General features: G+C 36.7%; 1 protein-coding gene across 1 annotated transcript; it reads left to right on the top strand.

Moving 5' to 3' along the window:
• Window positions 1–2738: 2738 nt before the first annotated feature.
• On the top strand, window positions 2739–15985 carry ivd (isovaleryl-CoA dehydrogenase). The gene is made up of 12 exons (XM_053510459.1): window positions 2739–2965; window positions 8935–9024; window positions 9139–9190; window positions 9299–9468; window positions 10454–10547; window positions 10846–10976; window positions 11063–11159; window positions 11259–11352; window positions 11447–11528; window positions 12840–12944; window positions 13040–13112; window positions 15250–15985. Exons 1-12 carry the CDS (start codon window positions 2837–2839, stop codon window positions 15381–15383), a joined length of 1251 nt encoding a protein of 416 aa, XP_053366434.1. The 5' UTR covers window positions 2739–2836; the 3' UTR covers window positions 15384–15985.
• The last annotated feature ends 552 nt before the right edge of the window (window positions 15986–16537 follow it).

Below are 16537 nucleotides of genomic sequence, written 5' to 3'. Positions count from 1 at the left end.
ATGTGTAAATATACCAGATAATGCAGTAATATAAAACATATGCAAAAAAAAATTACATAAATAAACATTCATTTAGGTAGCTTAGATGTTTTTATCAATGTGCAGGCCAAGGTCTTTTCTTATTTACTTGTAAGAATTGATATTCAAACGTGCAAGTTTACAATAAGTATAGTATACACAAAGTTTCTTTTTAAAACATGTCTTGTCCTGCACCATACTGTCATCATTCTAAAAAAAATGCTTAATATTCAAGAACTATTAGTAGTAGTGACAATTAATTTTTTTTCAAAACAAGACAAATGTAAAAGATAAAGTTAGTAGAAACTTACAGAGTCAATGGACAGAGTCGTGGCCATAGGACCCCAGATGATAAAGGTGCGTGTGGGCCTGTAATGGGAAAACATCTGCTTCTAATGGTAAGAGCCATGTGTTGTAAAATGTTGTGAAATCTTTTTTATACCCTTTTGAACTGTATGATCATCAAAGTAACAAACCGCCAGGTAAATACAATGTAATCTTAATTAATGCAATCTTAGAACAGAATGAAACCCCCATGCCACTAATCTATGTGTTAATGAACTCAACAAAAGAAAGTAGATAAAGTTGCTCCACTTTATAAGAACAATCACATTTAGGAAAGTATAAACTTTATATTGAAAATGTTGTTCACTTAATTTGTAGATTATTTATGATGTCAACACACTGTTTATTGTGAAATATGGATTTGATTGATATCAAATATACCCTTAAGAATATGTCAATTGACTATTGTTTATATATTAATTGGTTATCTTACTTTGACCAGTCCAGCATTATTTCACTGCCATCTTTTATAGTTGTTTTACCACCAAGAACAACAACAAAACTACTATTACAACTACTCCTGGTAACAACAACAATACAATCACTACTAATGTTGCCAACAAAAACACTACTACTATTAGTAATAACAACATAACTACTTATACAGTAGTATTGGGGACAGGGGTAGCACAGTGATTAGGGTGTTGCACTGTACATTGGAAGGTCCCAGGTTCAAACCCCACCACCACAAAGTTGCCACTGGTGGGCCCTTGAGTAAGGCCATTAACCCTACAATGCTCACATACAGTATATGATGAGATAAAAATTAAAAAAATTAAAAAAAAAGAAAGAAATTTAAGTTGCTCTGGATAAGGGTGTCTGCCGAATATCCTCAATGTAAGTACTAACAACAACAGTAATAATAATGTATTTAAAAAATATTTATTACCATGTAATTGAAACTTTATAAAAAATAAAGATTTTTTAATCAAGTTCTTTTTCTAGCTAAACTTGTGCCTCTGTTATTTGGCACATGTGGTAAGCCCAAGAGGATAATACTCTTGCATTAAGGCTTTGTGAACTGTGGAAAAACATGCACTTTTGGTAATTTAAAATGAGGTGAGGGTGTGTGTGTTTTGGGGGGTGGCACGCAACTTGGGTACAGATAGTATGTGTGTAAAGGTGTAAAGAGAAGCACTAGTCAATCTGGCCCACATATGTATGTCAATGTCATGCCCTTGATTCATATAGTCAAGCCTAAAATGCAGTCAGCCAATTATTTAGAGCCCATTTATTTATCTTCAGGGTCACAGTTAATCTGGAGCCTGTCCAGGGACACTAGGCCTAAGGTGGGAATGTAACTTATAATCATTGTTTTGGTAGTAGGAAGAAACCAAACTACCTGGAGTAAATCCAGTCAGACAAAGAAAGAAGATTACTTATACACTACCATGGTGCCCTAACAAAATTGTGATTGGTTGTAATAATAATAATAATAATAATAATAATAATAATAATAATAATCCATCTAGGAACCTTTGTAGTCCAACTAGGGACTGTGGAGGCCAATGGCATTTATTATTATTTTTATGACCGTGGTAGGACCTCCAATCAACATTTACACATGCATTCACACTCTATTTGGGAACACCGATTAGCCCAATCTGCATTTCTTTAGACTGTGGGATAAACTGGAGTACCTGGAGGACACCCAATAAGCACAAGTAGGACATGCAAACCCCTGGCACATAGAACCTGAGGTGGGAATCGAACCCTTGACCCTGGAGGTGAAAGACGATGGTGCTCACTCGTTTATTTATTCAGGGTCGCAAGGGGGAGTGGAGCCTATCTAAGGAGGTGGGGTACACCCTGGATAGGGTGCCAATCCATCACAGGGCACACACATTCACACACTATGGGAACCATAGTACCCAGAGGAAACCCACCAAGCACAGGGAGAACATGCAAACTCTATGCACACAGAGATGGGAATTAAACCTGGACTCTGGAGGTACAAGATGACAGTGCTAATAATAATAATAATAATAATAATAATAATAATTATATAAAGAGGTTGACCCATGTGTGTATTATATGCATCTGTCATCTATCCAGACTGATAGCAAAAAAAAAAAAAAAAAAAAGACAAGAGCTAATATACAGTATGAGGTGCTTCTTTGACTTCCTCCAGCGAATTTATGGGATTGAGAAACGCTCTATGAACTGCAAATGCCAAAGTTGTTCTGTCAAGGCCTATTTCAAGGGTTCAATTTCAAATCAGTTTCACCTTGACCCACCCATGTGGTCATGCATCTGGTTTACATAAACAAGGCTAAAATGCATTCCCATATTATTAACTTAGGAAAATAAGCCCTTGTGCTGAAGTCATGGCTCCTGTCCAGTAGATGGCAGTGAAGTGTCAAGTTCTTCACGTTATGACTGATAGAAGAAGCGACCTATTCGTGTGCATATATACACCACACAGTGCGCAGTTATAGTATTTATTTTCCACTTTGCATTTTCCAGCATTACAATGTTAGCAGCCAGAGGAGTGTTGCGGCTTGCACGGAGGTTGGCGGGCGTTAGTGTGCCGCAGCGGGGGTGTGCTGGTGCTGTTCCCGTGGACGACATCGTTAACGGACTTACAGATGAGCAGATTCAGGTGAAAACAACCCGGCTAGCTAATAATGATAATTGTATTTCTGTGTGCTTGTCCTAATATCCTTCCAAAATCTTTTGACCAGTCACCCACTTGGATTAGCTGCAGCTGGTTTCTCCACATGACGTCACTCCTGACCTTGTACAACAGTGTGATTAAAAATTAAAAGAGTGTCGAGGACATGCCACGTACAGAACACGTGCTTCTGACACGAAATAAGTTTATGTTTGAAACTCCAAACTATCATATACTAAGTAGTATGTTATAACACTACTCCCTGTATGAGCTGTCAAGTTTGCGTTTCTACAGATTCGCCATTTAAGCGAGGGGCGTGGTCGGAACTCTGGTTTCTGATTGGCTGAAATAGTTTTCCGTCTTCAGGTGATCCGTAACAGCTCAATTCACACTGAACCTGCTAACACCTAATACAAGTACAGCAATAATAATAACAAAAAAAAAATCAATTTAAATTAAATTGTATAATTAAAATAGTTATAAAAGGTTACATTTTTTTAAAGTTAGTATTCTTTTCTTGGCAATTTCTCATAAATGTAGTCAATCAAGTAGGCTTTTTGTTTGGTCATTTCAACCCTATACATTTCAGTAGACAACGAAACGAAACAACTCCAGGACCAAGATGCAACATCTATTTGAATAAAAGAGAGGATTTGTTACTCACTCATCTTCTATACTGCTTTATCCTGTATTCAGGGTCACGGGGACCTGGAGCCTATCCCAGGAGGCTTAGGGCACACGGCAGGGTACACCTTGGACAGGTTGCCAATCCATTGCAGGGCACACACACACACACACTCATTCACACACACACAGTCAGTTTTGGAACACCACTTAGCCTAACCTTCATATCTTTGAACTGTGGGAGGAAACCGGAGTTCCCGGAGGAAACCCACCAGAAAATTATATGTTATTCAGTCTCAGACAGAATTTACTAACTTTTTCAGTACTTATGAAGTTTAACCTGCACCATAAGTAAAATCAAAATGTTCAGTAAAAGTAACGTTATGTGCCAGATTTAAAACTTTAAAATAAGCTACTTGCTCAATGTAAGCACACACCTGCACCAATAGATATTAATTAGAAAAGCTAAACTGAATATTTTACCAGGATAAGTCAATATTTTTATAGCTGAAATCAAAGTGCTGAAATGGTATAATTGATTTTTAACATGCTGCGCTGTTAACTTAATTTTTATTTGATCTAGATTTTTGATTTCTCTTTTGTGATTCACTCTCTGATTACCTAACAGGGAGTATATTTGTTTTTATTCGTATAAGAAGTGAAACTTGGCGTAAACAAGCCGTAAGATGCTCAATCTTACAAAATTTGATTTCTTTGTAGTGATAAGTTGGGCAGAGAGTTTTGACACATAATTAGCTGACTAGCTTAGACAACAAAAATAAATAAAACTAGCTGTATACAAAAAGACCGTAAAGACGTAAAGTCCACTTGTGCAAATGAGTAACATGACTCAATTCAGTACACATTGACAATGTAGCCCACTTGAGATTAGAGATATTTTTAGTTTATTTAGATGGATATATACAAGCATTTATCTTAGTTAACTTTTTTAATAATAAAAAAAAACTAAGACATTTTTTTTTTAACATAATCTTCTTGCTTTTTATGCCACAAATTCACCAAAATGCCACAAATTCACCAAAAATAAATCTCCGTCCTCATAGGGCTGCTTTCAGTGGACCAAACAGGTGAAAGTCTAATGTAGGAAGATCAGGACTACAGTATAAGGAGACATTCATACACACGTTTTCGTGACAAAACACAATCTTCATATGGTGCGCAAAGTCTACATTTAATAACAGCATTGGGTACACTGTCAGACCACGAAAAATGAAACAATGTGCACTGCTCACTTCTGTGCAAATCACAAGTGGAGGACTCCATTTTTGCTCGCACCTCAGTTACAAAGGAAGTGATGTAACAGTTCACACTTGCACAGCAGTGACTGGTGAGACAGAAGCCTTAAACGGAAAGCGCTGATAAGACAGTGCAGCCAACAGACCTTTTAATATAATAGAAGTGCAGAGAATTTTTTATTCCTGCATTTTGAATTAATTTATGAAAAAATTAATTGTGTATTATTAATAATAGTAAATAAAAAATTACTGTTGTACTACTGATTGGAATGTGCCAGGATAAAACCAAGGTGCTACTTGTTTGCCTTCAAGCAACGCCCTTAACCCTCAATTGCTCATACACTGCTTGGCCAGAAAGAAAAGGGTCAAATTATCAGGCTAAATCAAGCGGAGAAAACAACTAGCTGTAAAGTGAAGCTTCATGGTAAAAAAAAATCAACACCAAACAGCTGTGTGGCCATACGAATACCACATGTTAATGAGGCTAATTAGAAAAAGGCTTTAGTTTTTTTAGGGAGCATAAATACTTTGGAGTAATGGAAAAAGTGGTCTGATGAGTTCAGATTTACCCTAGTAATGTGCGTGTCAGGGTAAGAAGGGAAGCACATGAGGCGATGCACCCATCATGCATAGTGGCCACTATACGAGCCTGTGCAGGCAGTGTTTTGATCTGGGGTTGCTTCAGTTGGTCAGGTCTAAGCTAAGTAACGTTATGTGGCAAAAAAATAAAGCCTACTTTAACGAAAGTGGACTCTATTAACTTAAACACCTCTCCTGTTACACTCAACTTCTAGCCTCTTAACACTCGGTATGACTGCTGATTAATCCCTGCTATCTGATATCACCCAGTTCAGAATGGGTTCCCTGTTGAGTCTGGTTCCTCTTAAGGTTTCTTCCTATTGCCATCCCAGGGAGATTTTTTTTGCCACTGTCGCCCTCGGCTTGCTCATCAGGGACAATCGGAACAATTTGATTTATTCATATTGCCTCACACATTTCATACTCATTTCCTAAAATTTTCTTCTATTTCTATTATTAATTTAGTAAAGCAGCTTTGCAGCAGTGACCAGAATGTACGGAATGATCGGGGTATTCAATCAATGGAGTTTTTTTTTTTTACCTGATAGCACAGTCATACATTTTAGAGATTGTGAAAAAGGGATTCTGGGAGCATGCAAAATCATTTACACACACACATTTTTTTTTTTATTCATTAAGTTATTTTTACTCCACAGGAAGTCCTGCAGGTCAGATGAAAACTTCCTGACATAACAGTTGCAAAATGAGTGTTGAAGTGTTTCAGGGCAAGAGTTGCAAAAACGCATTACATCACATTCAACTTTGAATCTTGGATAGTTTGGATTTATTTTTTTACATTTTAGAAGAATGTAGCTATGAAATAGCACAAATGGCATAAGTTAATTAAGTAACAATATAAAAAACAATCAGTTATAAAGGCTTTACAGAGCATACAGTAAGTAGGAGACATATCTCAATAGCAACTGTTCAAAGTTGATTATTGCATGTTTGAATGCTTCTAGCATTATTTTTGTAGAAAGAAATTAAAATCAGAAAAGACCACAGAATTAGAAGGCGTCTCAAAAATTTTGACTGTTGTGTATTTGTTGTTACATTTTGAGCTTTTTTTAATTCTGATTTTGGACACTTTAATATGTGGTTCTAAATCAGATGCATATTTCATTTTTCCCCCCAGTGTGGCTTCAGTCTGAACAGTTTATTCTGAATTCATGCAACTTTTATATCAATCCAGCTCCATTTTCATCATAATTTCACACTTGGAGAGATTGAGACAATAGAGGGGGATTTTAGTGATGAAATAGCCTGTTTGGGGAGAACTCAAAAGAAATGGTCAAACACAGCCATAGCAGAACCTAGCTGAAGTGCCAAGGAAAAAATTCACAGTTTAAAAGCAAAAAGAAGAAGCAGAAGTACTCAAATAATGTCCCTTTTTTATAGTGAGCTTGAATGTCTAACGTGACATTAACTTGGTCTGTTTAGACTATCAGATATACATGTAATGTAGGTCACATAGAAAATAATACATGAACATCCTAGCAAGAAATTAGCTTGGGTCAGTAAATCAGCAAGTGTATGAATGCTCAAGTTTACATTCCAGTGAAGGGAAATGGTATCTGTACAGCACATATACTGTAGTACTGTGCAAAAGGCACATGCGAATAAATGCTATAGAGCAAGTAAGTCTATACTCTAACAAAAACCTATACAGCCCAGGAAGCAATAATTAAAAAAACAAAATCAGTATTTGGTCTGACAACGATTTAAGGACTGTAGTCTTGGGTACTACTTGTACAGTTTTTATTAGGAAACTAGCTACAACGTTTTGTTGACCATCCTGCAGAAGCACACACAGCTCTTCTGATGACTTTGAAAGCTGCTGGGTTGTGCATGCAATTTATTTATTTATTTTTTCCTGGAAAGTGTCTGCTTATATAATATGCTGCCTGCTTTACATACAAGTATTTTTCTGTAACACTTCATTTAGGGTTAGAATACTAATATTTGGCAATCAGAAATGTTTTTACTAACATAATAAAGTCCTAAAATAATAATAATAAAAAAATATATAGGAAAGTTTTACTAAAAACACAGGGTGTCTAAAACTTTTGCACTGAGACCATGTGCTTCAACCTTTGTAGGAACACTCAGGTGTTGTACAGGAGGTGGCTCAGATATTTTTTCTTTTTTATTGGGTTACTTTCTGTCTTTTTGCCTGCAATGATCGAGCAACAAGTATAAAACAAAGTATGGTTTTACTGAGTTTGATGGTTTTGGAAAGGAAAAATACAGTTTGTAATCGCACACTTTTTATTTAAAGTATGGAAATATACCCATACCCCTAATAAGAGGCGCTAAAACCCTGAAATGAAGAGAACTCTACAGAGATTAGTTGAGTGAAGAGATAACGGTGAGGTTTGTGTTTATTTGTCCAAAGGACTTTTACCTGAGGCTGATCAGTAGGAATGGGAATAATCCAGTCACCTCCCGAAAAGATATCAAGATTCTTGGCTGCTGATTCGATTTAAACTGACATTCTATAAGTATCACAATGTTATAAATGTCCCGATTTAATATTATGTTTTTCTTTTATTTTAATCTTTTACAAAAAGCTTAACGATTAATTAAATGCAGCATTTAAACAATACAAGATAACTTAAAATACAACAGTTTAACATAAAATTAACTGAGCTTTTTATTGACGCCAATTATTATTTCTAAACATACTTATCAAATAATTGACTCCTACCAAACTGGATAAAAATGTGTAAACACAGTAGTTCAGAGTGTACCACCTGTAGGATTATAAAGAAATAATGATGTTGTGCGTGCGGGTTGAGTTGTTGGGACCACACAGAGTTTGAAGAAGACGGCAGATCGGGGGCTTTTAATGCAGCAAATTTTTAATAATGAAACACCGTAAAAATGTGTTTTTGTATCGGCTCTCTGAAGCTTCAGCACTCAGTACAGAATTGTTTATATCTGAAGCTTATCAGCCAATCAAACTGAAAACTAGCCAATTTTGGTTAATATATTTTGGCCACATAAGAATTACGATTCTGAATAAATTTTTATTTCCCTTCTCTACTGATCAGTGTGATGCGGATAATCAAGAAAAAAACACAGAACAATTTTCACGCTGTGAATTTGGAATTCTTTAAAACCTGACGGTAATATATATATTTTTTAGTATATTAATTTATAAATCGTGCTGTGTTTATGGCATTGGAGCCCAGACTTTAAATGTGATATTTTTTTCCCCCGTTTCGACTTTTAGTAACTAGACTAAAAAAAAAAAAAAAAAAAAAATATTTGCTTATGATTCATACAGTATACTTGGAAAATATATTTAGGTTCTGGAAAACCTGTAGATTTTACAATTTGCAGTAAAAAGATGATGAAACTTTGTCTGTGTCCTTGCTGCTCTTCAACACAACAGTTTGTCTGTTTGATGCCAGAATTAGCATTTTTGATGATGACTTTTGAGTAATGTGATTGCTACTGCACAAACCTTTTACTACTCTCATGGTTTTCCCTCAGCTCAGAAAGACGGTCCAGCGGTTCTGTCAAGAAAAGCTTGCCCCCTATGCTGACGAAATAGACAAGTCAAATGAGTTTTCACGTATGAGAGTAAGTCCTGGCACAAATCCTATTTAAATGTCATGTCACCACAGTGCTCAGCCTTCATCATTAAACAATGGCTTTTAACCCTAGAAATACTTCATGTGTTTATTTTTGCTTCAGGACTTTTGGAAAGAGGCAGGTGAACTCGGATTGCTTGGGATCACAGCTCCAGGCAAGAACATTTAGGTTCTTTTTTTTATACCTTAGAATGAAATACAAGTAGTCTACAAATGTAGTCCTAAAAGAAATGCCATGTTTCAGCTATGTTCTCTGATCACAGTGGAGTATGGAGGCACAGGAATGGGCTATCTTGATCACGTAATTGTGATGGAGGAGATATCACGGGCGTCAGGAGCCATAGCCCTCAGCTATGGCGCGCATTCCAACCTCTGTGTCAATCAGCTTGTGCGCCATGGCAACCAGAAACAAAAAGAGAAGTACCTCCCGAAGGTAGGAGGTTAAATCTTGCATACGGTCCCACAAATAGATCTTTCTCTCTCTCTATCTCCATCTTTCGCTCTCATTCATCACTTAATCACTTGCTTCCAGGCATCTGTTTAACATAAATTAGACCGCATCAAGTGTATTATTTAGTCTGGATCTGTTTAATTACACTCTGATCCAGGATTGTTGTACTGATTAATGATGTGTAAAAGAAATGGTTAATTAGCTTGATCTTGCACTGAGAATAAGAAAAAAGAGAAATTTCAGCTTTATTCAAATAAAATTTGCTCTACAAATTTAAACACAAATACATATCAGTTATTGCACCAACATGCACCAAGCCTGTTCCCATTTCAAAATTCCATTTACATTTTACATTGAGCTTTTGTATGTGTTTAAAAGCTCTTAAGTGTTCCGACATCACTTCGTGTGTCACTGGGATATAAATATAAGTTTACAGAGAGACCAAATTCCTTTAGTCAGTCAATGTTATTACCCATTTGAACCAAGCGTGGCAATATTTTGGAGCTTTTCTTTAATTACAAGGAGTGTTCAAGTCAAACCAGGATTTTGATTGTCCCTGCTTCACTAATGCGAGGTCAGGACTATACAGGCAATGTGGTCATTACTCGCAGCACAGTTCCAGTAATGTGCAAGTGGTGTACATGAAGATGCGTCTCATCCACAAGCTGCCACCAAGTTATGGGCTGATTTTCAAGGATCAGGCACTCTACTCGCTGAATTTTCATAGGAACGACTGCAGTGGGCCCCGAACCACCTCAGCCAGGAAAGTCATTGACGGTCGTACTGCACTCTTTAAAGTTTTTGCACCCTTCAGATGTTTTACCGTGTCTAAGAGTCTCATCAATATACTGTGATTTGTAATGTCCCGGTTTGACATGAACGTCCCTCGTGCTATCCGTTTCATGACCATATTGCAATCTACCTTGATATTGGGAGTCAGAAAAGGACTTGATGATTTATTTTCTAGTTAACATCAGGAGAATATGTAGGCGCCTTGGCCATGAGCGAGAACAACTCTGGTTCTGATGTAGTATCCATGAAACTGACGGCGAAGAAAGAGGGTGAGCTGTGGCCTTTTGTTTCCATTACTATACATCCTGATGTTTCCTAATACACAGTAATCTGATTTAGACCTTGATTATTGTATTATATTGTTTTGCGACACACTTTACGGTCACCATGGCTGGGTATTAAAGATTATCTGTGCTTGGGGGAAAAAAGCTAGTCTATACTTAGATATGGTATGTTTCAGAAATGTTTCATCAGTGTTTCTTTGCAATAAACTTCCTGCATTTGTATGCATGCAATGATCTCTCGTGTTTTCTTTCTCTTCCGCTTTGATCTGTTGTGCCATTTAAGGTGACCACTATGTGCTGAATGGTAATAAGTTCTGGATAACGAACGGACCTGATGCGGATGTTCTCATTGTGTATGCCAAGACGGATGTAGCTGCAGCTTCACGTGGAATCTCCGCGTTTATTGTAGAAAAGGTTCGTGATGCACTTTGAGCGCATTCTGTCTCATTCGCAAACTGTCTATGTTTGAAGTGCTAGTTTAATATTTTCGTTCCACGTAGGGAATGCCTGGTTTCAGTACTGCACAGAAGCTGGATAAACTGGGGATGAGAGGCTCCAACACGTGCGAGCTCATCTTTGAAGACTGCAAGGTTCCAGGTTGGTGTTCGCTCAGGCCGGTATAAAAACTTAAAGCACAAAGTCAAATAGTTCCTGTTGGTTTTGTGGCATTATTTTAAAGATTGTTGCTAATTTTAGAGAAGAACCTGTTGGGACAGTTGAACAAAGGAGTCTACGTACTGATGAGTGGACTTGACCTGGAGAGGCTTGTGCTCTCAGCCGGGCCTCTTGGGTAATTTAAGCTTCGCTGGCTTGCATTAAAAATGAACCGTCTGTTTTGTGGAAAAGGTTGTTGATTCATTTTTCCTTTTTTTTCTTCCTTACAGTATTATGCAAGCTGTGCTTGATCACGCTATTCCTTACCTACATGTCCGAGAAGCATTTGGCCAGAAGATCGGCTACTTCCAGGTTGGTCTTGAATTTGTGATCAAGAATATTTTTCATGTGCAATACTGTATGTACAAGAGTAAGTAATTTTTCTACAATACATTTTTAGAAAACATAATTTTGTGGATATAATCTCCCTGCTTTTCAATACACTTAGTCTGTCAACAAGCCTTCATATTCCATCATTAAAAAACAGTTTTAGGCTGAGGAATGAGGAATGCTCCATTGTCTTCACTTCTTTTATCAGAAGTGAAACTTTATTCTCATAGGGCTGTTTTTAGGAGACCAAACAGGTGAAAGTTTAGTGGATCACGATTATAGGGAGGAAGCTTTATAAGCTTTTTTTAATAATTATCATTATTAAGCTTTATAACACGCTTAAATAGCCGTTCTTTGTGTTTAATCCGAATATTTCAATACTGGCCCTTTAGAATCCCAGAAAACTGAAAAGCATAAATTTTCCAGCTGATGGTCGACTTTTAAACTTTAAATGGTCGGCGATTGAGAATGTTTCCATCCATACTTTGCCGTTTATTCTCAGGCTCGTAGTGATAAATCCATATCTCGCCATCAGTAATAATTCTCCTTAAGAAACTTCCACCTTTTTTGGAGTATTGGTCCAATTATTCTTCTTCTTTTTTTTTTTTTTTTTGCTCCCGTTTATGCTCTTCTGTACGTTGTTTCGGCACCAGGTTACACCCACAGACCACGATAAACAAATCACTGCACGCTGCTCTCCTTTCATGCAAAACACAAGTGGGGCATTCGTTTTTTGCTCGCACCGCAGTTACAAATGAACTGATGTAACACTTTCACACCCACACAGCAGCCAACAGACGTTTTAATAAAAGTGGAGTGTGGATAATTTTTGACTCACCCTCGTATAATATTAATTGTTGACTTCATGTGCAGTAGTCTTGCATTAAGGTATAAAGGTACAACAGACAACGAGTCATACCTCAACCTAAAAAAAAAGCTTGAAATGAAAAAGCAAATGTTTTTATTATTAACATTTTGCTTTAATTATGCAGCCCACAGAAAGTGAACTCTATTGTAGGAAAGGTGCAGTGTCAGTGCAAACAACTCAGTTTTGTAAAAGAAAGCTGTATGCAGGGGAAAAAAAGTGCTTAGAGTCTGGGTTTTTTTTCTAAGTGCTGTGGGATCACTGAACTGCAGCCTTTCACACTTGATTCAACTTATTAAGGGTTTTGAAAATAGCAGACGAGTTAACGCGGGTGTATCGGAGCAGGCATAACACGATTTGATCACACTGGTTTTGGATTACAGACCTTGATAGTAATGCTTGTTGTCTTTTTTTTTCAACTTGTCTAGCTGATGCAAGGAAAGATGGCTGACATGTACACCCGGCTTAGTTCGTGTCGGCAGTACGTATATAACGTGGCACGCGCGTGTGACAAAGGCCATTACAGTCCCATGGTAAGTTTGTTCAAATTATTTTCGCCTCTTTGAATTGCATCCTTTTTACGGCTGTAGTAGCACTATTGATTTTTTTTGTTGTTGTGGTGTTTTAGGACTGTGCTGGAGTAATCCTTTATTGTGCTGAAAATGCGACTCAGGTTGCCTTGGACGGAATTCAGTGCCTGGGTGAGTGCTTAGCAGTCTTGCACAGCAAAAAATGGAATTAGAAATGTGTATCTTTTTTTTTAAATATGTGATTACTGGTAAGGTTCAATACATTTGTGCTTAATGGCTATAAAGCGTAAATTTAAATGTTTGTATTGATTTAATCGTAGTTGCATTTTGGGATGTTGAATGGATATGGGATACATGTTTTAAAACAAGTGTGGTACAGTATTTGCTTAAAGTTTTTATTTGAAAACACTTTTAAGCTTTGAGACTATACTGTTGAATCTCATTTTAATATTTAGCATTGGTGGATACGTATGACTGTTAATATAATAATATGACCAACATAGCTATAATTTACTCTGCCTGACCAAAAACAACGAACCACATTAGTTTTTGAGTCCTGGAATATGCCTGTGCCGTCATGAAGATGTTATTGATGTTATGACCTACTCATTCAGTACATTCAGGTCATCAGTCGACTATATAACATAACTGATTCCAGACCTGACCAACTGAAGCAAACTCAAGTCATAACATTGCCTCTAGAGGCTTTTACAGTGGACACTATGCATGATGGGTGCATCGATTAACTTCTTACTCTGATGTGCACTTCACTCTAGAATAGGATGTATCTAAACTCATCAGACCACATGACCTTTTTGTTCATTGCTTAAAGTTCATCTTTTTTTCTCCCTAACAAACTGAAGTCTTTTTGCTGATTAGCTTCACTAAAGATTTCTTTTTTCTCATTGTACTGTGCGTGTGGAAATGCTATTAAGAATTAAGTCTATGTGGGTCCTACACCGTAAGCTACGCAAGTAGAAACCGCTAGTTGCTGGTATGGCTTTTATTATTCCACTGTGCTGAGACTTTTTGCCACTTGTGTTTTTTTTGTTTTTTTTTTTTGTTTTTTTTTTTACATCCTAGAGATACCTGTGGACACATCTTCTAAGTCCATGGTCTTTCCTGATTTTTTTATTTTTTTTTTTCACAATGAAAAACAATGATGAAGGCATCCAAAACATGCAGTAATCTGCTTTGAACAAAGACGGCACGGTGGCTTAGTGGTTAGCACTGTCGCCTTGCACCTCCAGGGTTCAAATTCCGTCCCGATTTGATTTCCGTCTCTGTGCATATGGAGTTTGCATGTCCTCCCTGTGCTTGATAAGTTTTCTCCGGGTAATCCGGTTTTCTCCCAGAGTCCAAAGACATGCAGATTAGGTTAATTGGCGTTCCCAAATTGCCTGTAGTGTGTTTAATGACCGTATGGTGTGTGCACTCCTTGGATAAATCCATGCAACACATAGGGTATACACAATAAAGCAGTAAAGACAATGAGCGAGTGCTTTGAACAGTTGATATTAAGGTGTGCCTGCTATTTATGTGTGAAAAAAAAGAAATATATATTTAATGGTAAAAACAAAACAAAACATATAATCCCAACTTGTCTCCAAAGTTTTGACTGGTACTGTAAATTAGGCTTTACCCTCACAATTAACCATAGCTGTGATTTCTACTGTCGATTTTTATGTGTTTAAAAGATCTCCAATAGCAGTCATCGATTTTATTTTTTTTTGTTTGTTTTTTTGTGATTATTTATTTCTTTTTCCCCTGACCACATTTCTTCCACATAGTTTACAGTTTAGCACACTCCTTACACTTTTTAATAACATGATATAATATAATCGAATTTCTTGTATCAAGTCCAGTCATTTTAAATTTGCTTAAGTTGTTTCCTTCGCTGGATGCAGTCCAATAATTTTGATCCTTTTGAAATGGTGACTCTTTTGGCCAGGCAGTGTATTGTTTGCGAGAAATTAATATCTTAGAGAATCATAATATATGACATTCATAACATTGTATTCAATAATATAATATAATATATAATATAATATAATATAATATGTACAAACATTACAGAACTAAAGTGAGGTATTGACCATTTAGATCAGAGGAAAAATCTGAGATTTTATAATGTCTTACTCTGCTGTATTGTACAGTATAGTCTTGAATCAGTCCATAGCTTATTCTTATTTCTGAACTGAAAGTAAATCCTGTCTGAAGGAGTTTCGAATGTTTTGAGAAGGATTATATTTGGTTTACGCCGACCTAGTGCTTCTGTGCGCCTCTGACAGTATGTTTGTACCCACAGGTGGAAATGGTTACATTAATGACTACCCAATGGGCCGCTTCCTGCGAGACGCTAAGCTATACGAGATTGGCGCGGGCACCAGTGAGGTCCGAAGGATGGTTATTGGCAGGGGCTTCAACTCCATGTTCAAATAAGTCTGAAGCCAAACATGAAGTAATCACCAGGGATCTGCTTGATGCATTTCACAGATTTGTGCTGTATGTGTGATGCATGTTGAATTTCAGTAGGGGGAAACTTGAACAATTAATAGCATAATCTCTGGCTTTAAATAGTGTGTGTTACAGTAGCAAAGCTAATTGTTTTGCAGGACATGAAAAAACTTGATCAAGCACACACAAATGTTTGCTCAAGAAGTTAGGATGAACACTATTTTTTCTCATTTTGATTCTAGAACATTATAGTGGAACTGTGTAAGAGGAATGGGTTTTAGCGGTGCGTTTTCAGCATAGTCATCAGTTTCAAACTATTTTGTATGTCAGTTCCTTTAATAACAGCCCTCGTGGAATCCCATTAGATATTTTATTGTCAGTCTACTATTTTTGAAGCAAATCAGGTCACTAATCTGTTCTCCAAAAAAAACAAAAAAAACATATAAAGCATTGTACACTTTGTTTTTACAAATGTTGGTGGTGATTTTTCCTTCTAATCTTGTCGTTTTTCTTATTATGTAACCTTTATCTGTCTGACCATTTAAAAATGGTCACTTTCCCCATGTCCATAAATGAATTATTATGAATTATGGCAATATTATTTATTCATATCTACATATACACAAACACATGCATATGCTTTCAGATCTGCCTTAGTTCTTTGTGTTTCCACTAATTTGTTGATAATGTTTCTCTAAGATTATGGTATAATCATGTATATGATTGTGTCGCATAATTGCTGCAGCTTAGCAGATGAATGAATCTCCCCTGTTCTGCCGCATCCCAAAGGTGCATTATTGGATTCAGATCTGGTGACAGCGAAGGTTATTGAAGTTCACTGACCTCATTGTCATGTTAATGGAATCATTTGGAGACAAATTGTGCTTTGTGACAGTTATGGGGAAAGAGCATTTATCACATGGGTAAATTGCAGCCATAAAGGGATGCAAGTGGTCAGCAATGATAAGTAGGTGCTTATGATGTGGTATTTAAATGATGTTTGATTGATATTAAGAGACTGAATATGTGCCAAGAAAATTACCTACACCATTCCACCACTTCCACCACCTCCACCAGCCCGAAATAGTGACGGTAGAGATTATGATGTTGATTCCAGATTTTAAAGGAAAAATCAAGAT

The sequence above is a fragment of the Clarias gariepinus genome, chromosome 13 (assembly GCF_024256425.1).
Source record: "Clarias gariepinus isolate MV-2021 ecotype Netherlands chromosome 13, CGAR_prim_01v2, whole genome shotgun sequence".
In the NCBI taxonomy this organism is placed as follows: domain Eukaryota; kingdom Metazoa; phylum Chordata; class Actinopteri; order Siluriformes; family Clariidae; genus Clarias; species Clarias gariepinus.
The sequence above is the reverse complement of the archived record's forward strand: the minus strand, read 5'-3'. Positions and strand labels throughout refer to the sequence as shown.

Excerpts from the sequence above, each read along its gene's own strand:
- ivd (XM_053510459.1), top strand. The coding sequence starts at position 2,837 with ATGTTAGCAGCCAGAGGAGTGTTGCGGCTTGCACGGAGGTTGGCGGGC. Across the intron at positions 9,469-10,453 it reads AAGAGAAGTACCTCCCGAAG|TTAACATCAGGAGAATATGT; the intron begins GTAGGAGGTTAA and ends TTTATTTTCTAG. Across the intron at positions 10,548-10,845 it reads ACTGACGGCGAAGAAAGAGG|GTGACCACTATGTGCTGAAT; the intron begins GTGAGCTGTGGC and ends GTGCCATTTAAG.